Source organism: Chrysochloris asiatica, unplaced genomic scaffold (genome assembly GCF_000296735.1).
Source record: "Chrysochloris asiatica unplaced genomic scaffold, ChrAsi1.0 scaffold00037, whole genome shotgun sequence".
Lineage (NCBI taxonomy): Eukaryota > Metazoa > Chordata > Mammalia > Afrosoricida > Chrysochloridae > Chrysochloris > Chrysochloris asiatica.
The window spans coordinates 13,801,661-13,815,499 of NW_006408555.1; the positions used below are offsets into that span (position 1 = coordinate 13,801,661).

General features: G+C 41.0%; 1 protein-coding gene across 1 annotated transcript in view; it reads right to left on the reverse strand.

Annotated features, from left to right (window-relative positions):
* Positions 1 to 13,839, reverse strand: part of CNTNAP4 (contactin associated protein-like 4) — a 380,481-nt gene that overhangs the window by 101,829 nt on the left and 264,813 nt on the right. Inside the window, exons 9-10 of the mRNA XM_006860153.1 lie at positions 11,547 to 11,696; positions 5,848 to 6,019 (exon numbers count right to left, since the gene is read on the reverse strand). Coding sequence (XP_006860215.1) covers positions 5,848 to 6,019; positions 11,547 to 11,696 — 322 coding nt within the window. The remainder of the gene's footprint in view (positions 1 to 5,847; positions 6,020 to 11,546; positions 11,697 to 13,839) is intronic.

Below are 13,839 nucleotides of genomic sequence, written 5' to 3' on the forward strand. Positions count from 1 at the left end.
GCATTCCAATCACCAGTAATGATCAATACATCTTGATTGCATGTTTGATCAATTTCAGATTGAAGAAGTTGGTAGAATTCTTCTATTTCATCCTGACTGGCTTTAGTGGTTGGTGCGTAAATTTGAATAATGGTATTAACTGGTATTCCCTGCAAACGCATGGATATTATCCTATCACAGACAGCGTTGCACCTCATGACTCATCTGGATATGTTCTTTTTGACGATGAATGCAACACCATTCCTCTTCCAGTTGTCATTCCCATCATAGTAAACCATGTGCTTGTCAGATTCAAAATGGCCAATAGCAGTGCATTTCAGCTCACTAATGCCTAAGATATCCATCTTGATGCATTCCATTTCATTTTTGACAATTTCTAATTTTCCTAGATTCATACTTTGTACATCCCATGTTTCGAGTATTAGTGGATGTTTACAGCTGTTTCTCTTCATTTTGAGTTGTGCCCCATCATCAAATGAAGGTCCCCGGGCTTTACTCCCATGGGCTTTACTCCATTTGCACCATCATGGTCAACTCTACTTTGAGGAGGCAGCTCTTCTCCAGTCGCATTTTGAGTGCCTTCCAACCTGTGTGGCTCATTTTCCAGCACTATATCTGACAGTGTTTCTCTGCTATTCATAAGGTGTTCAGTGCCTAAAAAGTTGGAAGTCGTTCGTCACTCCTTCTTGTTAGTCTGTCTTCGTCTGGAAGCTCATCTGAAACCTGTCCACCATGGGCGACACTGCTGGTATTTAAAATACCCATGGCATAGCTTCTAGAACCACAGCAACTAACAAGCCACCACAGTAGGACCAACAGACAGACGAGTAGTGGTGGACTCCGTTCTGTAGGACCACTGGAAGTCAGAAGTGACTCAATGGCAGTGGATTGGGTTTTAGTTTTAATAAGTTGTTAGAACATAAGCACTTATTAAATTGTTTGCACCTCAATCGCCAGAATGGTTAGACATTTCTTCTAGCTTAAAGAACTGTGTAAAGTTTACATAGGACGTCATGAACGAGAACGTGTAGTAGGGACTTAACTAGGCCTCTGCACATTATTGATGCCATTTAGAATGTAAAATGAAAGGTACAGGGACACCAAAGCTTTAAATCCTTTCATTCATTTCAGATTTAAAACCAAACTACAAAAACTGCTAGGATTATATTTTGCATTGCTGTATCTGCCACCTCGTTATTAAAACAAAATATAGACACTTAATAGTTCACTTAGAGGACTGTTTCCAAATTTGGTTGAAAATGTTATTGATGGCTCCTGTTTATATAAAACAGTTGTCCAGTGTCGTGAAATCAAAAACTCCAGGAAAGAATAGAAAAGAAATATCATTTATAACAAAGACATTATCTACCAACACTTGGACATCTGTGTGTCTATATAATATTTTTCATAAATTTATCCCTAAATTTTATTTTAAAACCATGTGAACATACATGCCACTTTACAGCCTACTCTCTAAGGGTTCAAAAATCACTAACAGGCATCTTTCTATGCCAATTGTTGTTATTGTTAAGTGGAGTCGGTTCCGACTCATAGTGACCCTGCACAGGGTTTCCGAGGCTGTAAATCTTTACGGGAGCAGAACGCCTCATCTTTCTCCCACGGAACCGCTGGTAGTTTCAAACTGCCCACCTTGAGGTTAGCAGCCGATTCGTAACCACTACACTACCAGAGCAATAAAGGAGATATATTTTTAGCATTTTTAAAGATTCACAATCATCTATCCAAAGAATGTTTCATGATTTATCTAAGCTTCTAAGCACTTCAAAAAGGGCGGTTAAAAAATTCAAACAATTAAAATCCTATTTGATAATCAGTTACAGAAAAACTAAGGGTGTTCTTCATTACCTGACTGCCAAGCATGGTCTAACAGGAGGCAGATGGTAGTTACTGGGCCTTAAATTCTAAAAGAGTAAACTTTTAATAAATGTTTTTCCATGTGTTATTTCTACCTGACCTGTATTTCCCAAACTCTTTCATTCTTCTAAGTCAGACATGGCTTTTCACATTTTTTAATTAAAAAGTCAAAGACTGAATTCTGGATTTTATTTAAATTCATCTTATTTTGAAAGGCTCTGAAAGGTGTGGTTCGGAGATGATACATTCTCCAGATGTGCTTTCAAGCTTTCACTCAAAGTGTCGTGTCTCCCTGAAGAAAGTAGGCCACTTGGGTTCCTTGTGTTAAGTGGACACTTTGGAACATATCTGCTGAGCAAAAATGCAGACTTGTACCAAAATATCCCCTGTATCTGGGATAAATGTAGATCTATTGGTACCAAAATATCCCCTGTATCTGAGATAAATGTAGATCTACTGGTCCCAAAATATCTCCAGCATCTGAGATAAATATAGATCGACTTGTACCAAACAGTCCCTGTATCGGAGATAAATGTGTATCTACTGGTCCCAAAATGTCTCAGTATCTGAGATAAATGTAGATCTGCTTATACAAAAATGCCCCCAGTATCTGAGATAAGCAGAGACAGACTTGTACCAAATATTCCCTGTATCTGAGGTAAACGTAGATCTTCTTGTACTAAAATATCCCCTGTATCTGCAATAAATGGGTATCTACTTGTCCTGAAATATTCCTTATAGCTGAGATAAGTGTAGACCTACTTGAACCAAAATATTCCACGTCTCACATAAATGCAGACCTACTTGAACTAAAATGTTCCCTGGATCTGAGATAAATGCAGATCTACTTGTACTAAAATATCCCCTGTATCTGAGATAAATGGAGATGGACTTATACCAAAAATTTCCATGTATCTGAGACAAATGTAGATCTACTTATACCAAAATGCCCCATGTCTGAGATAAATATAGATCCACTTATACCAAAATAGTCCCTATAGCCAAGATAAATGTAGATCTACTTGTACCAAGATACACCCTGCTGAGTTAAATGGGGAGCTACTTGAACAAAACATTCCCTGCATATTGCCTACCATTAGTAATTAAGTGTAGACCTACTTGCATCAAAGGATCCCCTGCTATCTGAGGTAACCAACAGGCACCTCGGTTTACAGTGTGGACGGCTGAACTACCCAGCAGCCCCGGGTGCTTGGTACTCATGCAGGTAGAGAGGAGGAGCCAGCCTTACCTTATAAGAGCAGACCCAGGAAGTCTCACTTAGCATCCCCAGAGTCAAGTTCAGGGTCCAGAGTCAATGCGACTGCAACTGTGCACAAGCCACAAAGGTCTGACACATGAAATAATCCCCAAATCACACCAACTGAGTTTTATTGCCTGACTTTCCCCATTATATATCATCTTTCATCATAGAAAGAATTATCATCTTTCATCATAGAAAGAATTGTTTTCTCTCCAAATTGTGTTAACAAAATTAAGTTCTTATGAGTACTCCAATCGAGGATATTAGGTTCTTCTAATCTTTTGCTAATAGGATTGCAATGTAATTATTTGATTTTTAGACATAACACTGAATTTCCATTAATGTTCAAAACAGGATCAACTACTTTACTAAGTGGACTATCAGACATAAATGTATGAGTGAGTATATTAATACAATTTTTCTTACAAATAAAAAGTTCCTTTAAAAATTCAGATTGCTTGTATTTATTCAAAATATATATGCTGAGAGCCTTCTACAGAGTAAAGATGAGAAGTGCTACGCTGTAAAATTGTTTGTGTTTTGGCTGACTATGAAATTCCAGTAACTGCCAGTTTAAAACCAACAGCCTTAATATTCAAGTCTAACCGACAAGAATACAGGACTACAGTTGTCTACACCTAAAAGCCACTTATCATTATTTTAAGAGTTGCTGTTTTCTGAAACTTGAAGTTTTGGTATGGCACTGTAGGATAAGCACTGGACTGCTAACCACAAGGTTGGCAATTCAAACCCACCAGCTGCTCTTGGAAACGCTATACAGGGTCGCTATGGGTCAGTATTGACTCAAAGGCACTGAAGAGCAGTTTCTACAACTCCCAAAGCCTGCACTGTTCTCTGTGGTGCTAAGCGCTCCTGCTCCACCTACCTGACCACCCCCCATGCCTTCATCAGTTCTCCACGTAAGCTTTTCCATAGGATGAGGCACTTCTCACTTTCTTTGCAGACCAATGCTAATAGGTTGTTGAAGGTGGACTTTTAGAAAAAGGGCAACCAACTATGTTCCCTTGCATCTGAAAATATTATCCAACTGTCCGAGTAGCAAAAGGCAGCTTGCTAACTGACCATGTGGCTCTCTGATTTATTGGCACCTGATGATCAGTTTTACTGCTGGGGCACCTCATCTACTGAGTTCAGTGATGGACATTTGAGCCACGAATGCTGGTGGTGGCTGTGTGTCATTCAGTTGGTTCCAAGTCACAATGACTCTATATAGGGTTTCTAATTTTGTAAATTTTTCAGAGAGCAGAAAGTCTCATCTTTCTACCACAGAGCGACTGTCAGATTTTAATGAAGGCCTTTGCAGTTAGCAGCTCAGCTCATACTCCGTTTATAGTCATTGTACAAATGGCAGCATGGCAACACCTGACCTCCTTGTCTAGCTTCACAAGGGGAAGCAGACAGAATCATTATCAACAGGAGCAGCCCAAGGCCGATTCCTAGGAGGGGGAGGCCAGACGTGCCTCCTTTCTCCAACTACTGTAACGACTTCCACACCACTTGCCCATCCCACTGCACTCTACTTCTCTGTTGGGTTTGATAATTTGTTGCAATAGCCACTCAGAACTCACAGACAACATTCATGACTGTGGGGTTTCTTTGGGAAGTAATAGCTTACAATTTAGGATCAGAAAGATCTAAGAATCTAGTTCTTCAAACAGGACAGCCCCTTCTCAACCACGCCCCTAGGCAGGCCTCTCTTTGGCCCTCAGTCCCTCAGGTCTCTTGGGCCAGGCCAACCTCTATCCTGTGTAACACTTTGGGGAAGTGTTACAAAGCTCTTAGCTCAGGTAGTAAATTCCCAGAGGCATTCCCCTCCGCAGGTCAGTGAGCCAAGTACAGGAGGCACCCCACTCCATCAGCAAGCCTCCTTCCCCAAGGCACTCAGCCCTCTCTCTCTCACTCTGTGGGCCACGAGGTTGTCTGTTCTGCTGTCTCTGCTGTTACCAGTTCTCTGCTTGTCTTTCCCACTGTCACGGGTGTCCCAGCTCTCTGTTCCCTGGGTCTAGGAGGTTCTCAGCACAGGGATCCTCAGTCCAAAGGATGCACGCTGTCCTCCCTTTTCACCTCTGAAATGGCTGGTTTTCATCTTAGTGGAACGGCGAGGTGACCATTTCTCTCCTTAGGGTTCCATATAGCTTATTTGCATATCCCCATCTCCACACCATTCTGTGCCCCGTATGTGCACCTTATCTGCATAGCCCCATGCCATCAGTTGGTGGGCGTTACAAGGCCATGACTAGAAGGTCATATGAAGGTGAGCTGTCACTCTGTAACTATCATCATAGCAGCAGCAACACTGCATTTTGGGACTTGGGTAGCAAGTGTGTCTAAAAACAGTATGGGCGGGTGTCTTCCGTCTCCATTTTACCATTTAAAATGTGAAGTATAAAATGAAAGTTGTATCTGGACTGCCAACTTCCAGGTCGGCAGTTCAAACCCAGCAGTTGCTTTGTGTGAGAAAGCTGAAGTTTTCTGGTCCAATAAAGATGGGTGCTCTTGGACATCCCATACAGGGTCTCTATGTGTCACAAATGAATTGATGGCAATGGGTATGGTTTGGTTTGGAATGTGGACATTAGCCATTTCTGGTGAAACAGAGGATAGTGAAAAAGAAGGAAGGTGTGTGTGTGTCTAATCTGGTGCCCAAAGTTTGACAATAGATCCAAATGCAGAGGTGAGATTGTGCTTACCGATCTGTGATACCACAGGAGTCTATTTGAAGATCGCTGAAGTTCCCCAGGGCACCCTGCTGAACTGCAATCAAGTCCACCATGTTGTCGTGGATGGAAAGGAGCCTCATACAGCCCTGAAACCCAGCAAGGGAACTGTCACACCGGGATCCAGAGCTGGTGTCAGGACAACCTAATAAATCAAATCAAATCAAATGCCTCATACAGCCCTGAAACCCAGCAAGGGAACTGTCACACCGGGATCCAGAGCTGGTGTCAGGACAACCTAATAAATCAAATCAAATCAAATCAAATCAGCGCAGGATGCGTCACCATGACGGGCTACGCTGGATCAGAGTGAGCGTTTGTTTCATCTTAAAGAAAAGGAGAAGAAAGTTTGATGATCATCTATATCAAAGAGCTCTCAATGACAAGTAGCAATTTCATACAGAGTTGTTTTTGTTGTTTTTTCTTTATTCTCATAAGAGCCACAGAAAGTCACAACTGTTATAAGTATTCGCAAGAATAGTAGCTAAGCTGGACCCAGAGGCTAAAACTCTATGTATGTTCGCTTCAGAATCGTTGTAGTAAAAACATGTTAGCCAGCTATATTAAATTACATATAATGTAAACAATGGAATTTCATCTTAGGGACTGCAAAGTGAGGTGTCTGAAGGATGAAAATGTGCACTGTAATTCAGGAAAGATAAATCAATAATGGTAAAAATACCTTTGTGCTTTAAGCTCACTCTTAGGAGAATAAATTACATTGGCTTGGAATAAAATAATAACTGTTTGTTTATTTTATGTTCATATGGGTAAGAGGCATCTATACAGACATTTTAATAAAGCATATGGTTTAATGCCCAAAACATTTTCCTGTTTGATTTTCTTTGTTATTTGCTTCATAAAAGGATGTTCTGTTCATTTTGGTTTTCTTCTAATATTTACTGAAGACTTTCTTCTAACTATTTAGATAATAGTTTTAAAAAGATAATATTAACCATTTTTGCCTGGCATTTAATGGTGTGTTTCTCTATCCAAGAAAAGTTTTATGGAGCATGAACACATATATGATTAATCTTCCTTTGCTGTTATGGCTGTCAACCATTATTACAATTTCAGAGACTAAGAAATGAATCAGCAACTTCTTAATTCCTGCACAATCCATGCTAGCTTTCTACCTGGGACTTGGCATTATAATGAAATGCTTTGACTGAGGACATTTTCCCTAATGCTTTGTATTCCTAATAAAATACAATTCATATGGCAAGTCAAGGCTGACATTCATATTTAAAACAAATATCAGATACACTGAAATACCCCATCTTCTACTAATGGAGACTTTGGAGTTTGAAATTTAATGTATCTAGAAAAAGTAATCAAAGATTTCTGTATCATTTCATTGTACATGATACCACACATATTTCAAATGCTTACGATCTTCTGTGGAAGGACCAACAGTTATTTTAATCTTGGTATGTTTTCTAGATGACTTATTAACCAATTACAAATGCTAGGATAAGGACTGAAGGACAATCGTTCATTAATATTTAGGGGACAACTATAATGTGCCAGGCATAGAAACACCTTTGCTAATCTCTCTTTCTTCAGGTGCTGTTTTCTGACACATCTCCAACTACTGCAGAATAAAATAAATTGTGCTCTATGCTTGTTGGGAACAAAACTAAGCAAACCCATAGTCACAAGGAAAGGTCACGAGGCTTCCACATCCTAGTTATGATAAATGAGATTCTAAGAACAAAGAAGAATTCAACTTTGGTTAGTCTCATTAGTCTAAGAATAGAAGTATTCACAGTTAATAAAACGCAACAGCACAGAAGTTCAGCACTGAACCCATTTGAAAGTTCTAAACTCTGGAGCTTTCCAGAGAATACTTAATGTGGAGTTAATGGATGGATCCATCTGTTACTAGAGACAGTCAGCTAGTGAAGTACTCGGAGACTGACCGATCAAATCTCACTCCATGGGACTGGACCAGTACTGAGATATCACGGTTACATTTCATTGTGGTGCAGACAGACCACTGGATGGCTTGTGTTCACTTTACACAAGGAGGTGCGGGGGCATGTGTATTCTGCACACAGGTCAGCATCTCCAGCTGGAGCTGTGCAGTGTGTTATTTACTAACACAAAGACTCCATATGGGGAATTTTGCAATAAGGAATTAACCCTGCCCAAAGAGAGGTGAGGAGTCCTGGTGTGGCGCTGTGGGTTAATGCGCCAGACTGCACAGCAGTTTGAACTGCAAGGTTGGCAGTTCAAGCTCACCAGCTGTTTCTTGGAAACCCTATACAGGGTCACTATGTGTTGGAACCAACTCAACAGCACTTAACAACAACAACAAAGAGAGGAGCATCTTTGCCTCTGACTTCTGAGACACAGAGCCACTAAGTCCTTGGAATATATCCTGTCTGGTTAAAACGTGATTCTTTACCTGGGGCATCAAGCTGGACAGTGGATGCTAACAACGTGATTTACAGTGATGGGTCTTGGTCCACATGGTATCTGGAGAATAAAGCCAGCCACCTGGTGGTCAGTCATGTCTATTGGACTGGGCCCCTAGATTCTAGACATCAGGGTTTGGGTATATTTCCCTGGTTGGTAACACTCCATGCATATTGTCACACATACCATAGCTGGGACAAATAACTGCTCCCAGTGGAATTCCACACTTGGTGCCTTCAGGGCACTGCCCTGTGTGTCTCCTCCCCCGGCAGATTTTCATCTGGACCTTTCACTGTAAGTAACCCATCGCATTTCAATGAATCAAACAGCACGGTAGAGGCTCTAGGAGTTCTTTTGGCAATTTATGAAACCTGAGGATCATCTTGGAGACCCCTGAATTTGCAACTGATTCCTGAATTGTGGAGACATCAAGTTATAAAGAATATGAAGGAAAATAAACCCCAAATTCAGATAGCGTTTGCTTAGGGCGAATAAGGGCTATGATACTACAGGGCTAAATGGGCTTTCAGGGATATTGGAAATCTCTTACTTCAAGAAACGCAATAACTGTCTGCTGAAAAGCAATCATGAGTAGTCTTGATAATGCATCTATATATGATGCTAATGACAGGTGAGACTGGGCATGAGAAATGTGAGCAATCTCTGAACTATTATTTTGACAACTCTTCTGTACCGAAACTATCCTAAAATTTAAAATGTTCATTTCAATAAAAAAGGTGTATACATCATGTTTCATAATAAAAACAAGTGGAATTACAATGTGCCTTTGTGAGATAGTTCACCATAAAACAACATTGCAGTATAAATAAAAACAATCGTGAGAGAACAGTTTTTACATAAAATAGTTGAATATTGGTAAAGCTGAAAATATAGGGATGCAAAAGACTTTAAGAAGAATGATTCTATTTTCGTGATTTATAAACACTTTTATCCAGCCTTTTATTTTGAATCAGCTAACAATCTGTTCTTCTAAAAAAACAAAATTAAAATAATGCACTTTTAGAGCTTTAAAATCTTTTCCCTTTGAACTGGAACCTCTTGGTTCAATTGTTTTTGAGATATGACTATTTATGAAAAGAATACAATCCTATGGGTTGCCATAATGTCAATAACATATTCTGAAAAGTTTTATGAACAACCTCATTCAGAAATAAACAAAGCTCAGTAAAGGAAGCCAGTCTGTATTTTTACATTATGGGCATCCCTCCTCCATTCACATAGGGGTAGATGTAGGCTTTTTGTTGTTTGCTTGCTTTTACAGATGACATGAGCTGATTCCTTGTACATCAATTCCTAGAAAGGAATTTGGGGAGGAATAATGATTGGGCTACTTTAACCACATTCAAGAGCGATTCCAGAAACAGCTATTAAAATGCAAAACAACAACAATAGCATTGCTACAATAAGAAGCAACTCAAGTTATAATTACAAATAAGTCTTATACTGCTGACAGTTTTACAACTTTGCATTTCTAATGGTAAAAAAAAAAAAACAAAAAAACCTCCCCAGTTTATTTTCATTTTCTAATGAGACAGGTTCATTCCACTTGCAAGGATTCCCTTTCTAGGTTCTCTCTTTCAAATACCCACCACGCAGGCAGCAAAAGCTTCCTCTGTGTATGATCTCTAAGAGACATGGCTTGGTGTTTACGCTGATGTCCTGCTTTCATAAATGTAGCCCTGCATTATTCGTTCTAACAAACACAAGGATTTGCTACAGTTAATTAAATTAAATTATTCATCCGTTGGCATAATACTGGCCTTCAGTACCCGGCAGTGCAAAAGTAATAAGGATGGGCTACAAGTGCTGATAGTGTGGCACCATAAGGTAAGCACTGGACTATGAACCACTAGGTTGACAGTTCAAACCTGCCAGCTGCTCCTCAGAAACCATATACAGGCTCACAAGGAGTCAGAACTGACTCTACAGCACTTAACGACAACAACGACAAAGGCGCTAACAAGGAGCCTTGATGGCACAGTGTGAAAAGTGTTGGGCTTCTAATCCCAAGGTAAGCGGTTCAAAACCACCAGCCACCCCAAGGGAGAAAGATAGGGCTGTTGGCTCCTGTGAAGATGTTGTCTCAGGAAGTCTAAGGAGCATCTCTCCTGTGACCTATAGGGTCACTGATGGTTTGGAATTAACTCATTGGCAGCTGGACGGGGGTGTGTGGTGGGGAAGTAAAGGTGCAAATAAGCATGATTAAGGAAATACTGCAACAAAATCAACTCACAAAGCCAGAAGGAAAAAACAAAACAAACATAAAAGGGCTGTTGGACATGAGGAAACACAACCAGGTTTAAAAATAAAACCTGAAGAGGTAGGCTACTGAAAATCAATCTTATGGAAATCACAAGCTTAAGTAAGGCTACCTAGTTGAAATGCATTTTAAGTTATAATTTGCAATACAGATTCACTGAAAAAAAGGGAGCGATTACTCCTCAGTGTTCATGTCGCTGGATCCCTGCTGGTGCAATGCTATGACTCCGCTGCTAACAGAAAGATTGCAGTTCAAGCCTACTCAGTGGTTCCTGGGGTAAAGACGTGGTGATCTGCTCATACAAAGATGACAGCCCAGAAAACCCTAAAGGGCAGTTCTACTGCGTCTACAGGCTGGATGGGAGCTCAAACCAACTCAATGCACAACAACAACATGACCAGTTCAAGAGCAAAGAAGTCAGTTCGAGGACTAAAGTGTGCCTGACCCAAGCCATGGTATTTTTAGTAGCCTCATATGCATGTGAAAGTTAGATAGCGAATAAGGAAGACCTTAGAAGAATTGGTGCATTTGAGTTATGGTGTTGAAGGAGAATATTAAAAGTACCATGAATTTCCAGAAGAACAAATAAATCTATACTGGAAGTACATTCAGGATGCTCCTTAGAAGCCCCAATGATGAGATTTCATCTCTCATATTTCAGATGTATTATCAGAAGGGACCAGTCCCTGGAGAAAGACATCATGCTCGGTAAAGTGCAAGGTCAGCAAAAAAGAGGAAGACCCCAATGACGTCACTTGGTACAGGGGCAGCAGCAATGGGCTCAAGTTTAACAATGACTGTGAGGTTGGCGTAGGACCAGGCAGCGTGTCATTCTGTTGTGCGTAAGGTCACTATAGGTGGGAAACCACTCGACGGCACCTACCAACAACTCATGGTGACTTTCCCAAGACATAAGGGGAGTGAATGCAGATATGGCTCAACTGCCCACCTGGTCTGACATGCCCCTTACCTCCAAAATAATAGGTGTCACCTGAGTAAATCTGCTCAGGCCCCAAGGAGGGAGCAGCCGAGGCCAGCTGGCCGTCCACCGTCATGCTCAGGTGATTCCGTCTGGCAGACACAGTGATGGAATGCCATTGCCCGTCATTTACTGCAGGACCTGGGAGGGGATAAGAAGCAGCTGATTGAAAACAAGCACAGCATTTGCATCTACTAATCATGAGGAAACTAAAAGGAAGAGAGGACGGGAGACAAGTGAGGCATGAGCGACCGCGATGCAGAAAATGGGTATCTTTCTCTCTGAAGGCCGTGGGTGGAAACACGTCAAATTCCCACTTCTCTGCCACCAGCACCTTTTCCTCTGACCCTGCGCACTGGAGCAGAGCCAGGGTTCACACCCTAAAGGACAGTCTTCCAGATTACCAAGTCTACTCTAGGCCTCAGATGTTAGCCACCAGCTTGGGAGACCACAGCCCCTCTGACCTCCTAGTACAGACTCGGGGTTTTTCCCACAGTCCCTCAGAATGCCAGCTGCCAGCTCCCTCCATCCCCAAAAGGTTCCTCAACCTTCTGAAGTTACCAGCTATAATCTCAGGGATCCCCACCCCCCTAGTGGTTCCCACTACTCACTTGAGTTCAGGAATATGCTGGAAGTCAGAGAATTCATCCAAAATGCTACATTTGCAACTACAGTTTTATTACAGGAAAAAGAATGCAAATCGAGAGATGCAAAGGACAAGGTCTAGGAGCATTTCCTAACTGGATCTTCCAAATCCCAAACAGGAACACAGTATGTTTCAACAACCACCTCTTGTCTATCAGTTTGTTGTACTGTGAGGACTGACATGTGGCTTGATTCTGGAAGTTACTTTAAATACCAGCAGAGTCACCCATAGTGAACAGGTCTCAGTGGAGCCACCAGATGAAGACCGACTAGGAAGAAGGAAAGGCAGACTACTTCTGAATGTTTAGTCACTGAAAACCTCATGAACTGTCACAGAATACTGTCAGGCGTAGTGCCAGAGGAGGAGGCCCTCAGGTTGGACTGGGGAAGAGTGGCCTCCTCAAAGTTGAGTGTGAATGGAGCAAAGCTTTCAAAATTTTCTTTTGCAGAAAGGGAACAACTCAAAATGACGAGAAACCACTTGAAGCATCCATTAAGAATGGGAACGTTGAAGGTATGCAGTGTGAATCTAAGAACATTGTCAGTTGTCAAAATGAAATGGAATACATAAACATCAATAGCTTAGGCATCAGTGAGCTGAACTGGACTGGTATTGACCGTTTTGAATCAGACAATCAGGAATGGTGTCATACTTATGCCAAATGAACATGTCTACAAGGAAGAGCACTTAATCCCATTATTACTCACATGTTCCCACCAACCATTAAAGCCAGTGATGATGAAATTGAAAACTTCAATGTCTTCCATCTGAAATTGATCAAACATGAAATCAAGATGCATTGATAATTACTGGTGATTTGAATATGAAAGTTGGAAACAAAGAGAAAGGCTCTGTACTTGGAATATATGGCCTTGGTGAAAGACATGGTGCTTTATTGTTGTTTCTGTACTTAAGTGTCACCAAGTTGGTTCTGATTCATAGAGACCCTGTGGTATAGGGTTTCCAAGGAGCAGCTGGTGAGTTTGAACCACTGACCTTTTGGTTCAAACTGATGAAGCATTCCAGTGCTTATCCTACAGCACCACATCAGGACTCCAGAAATGGGCTGGAGACTGCAAGACCAACAACTTATTCATTGCAAGTAAGTTTTTTGAACAACACATGGCATCACCAGATGGAATACACAGTAATGAAATTGGCTACGTCTATGGGAAAAAATGCTGCTAGAGAAGCTCAATATCAATATCTAAACAAGGCCGGGGGCAGATTGTGTAATGGACCATCAATTATTTGTATGCAATGTCTGGATGAAGTTAAAGAAAATTAAAACAAGTACACAAAGCCAAAATATAAACCTGAATATATCCACCTGACGTAGAACAGATTTGATGCATTCGACACTAATGATCAAAGATCAGAAGAGTTTTGCGATGACATAAATAGCATCATGCATGAAGAAAGCAAAAGGTAACAAAAAAGACAGGAAAGAATGACAAGACAAAAATGGATGTCAGTAGCCACAGAGGACTAGAGTGGAGAATGAAGCATCCAGCTGATAAGAAGAGAGGGCATATGCATAAGAACGTCCACACTTGCAGATGGTACCTACTTGTCCTTGCTTCGATGACTGGATGATCGGAGCTCAACCAGAAGTAAAAAGAAGAGGAAAAAAAAAAA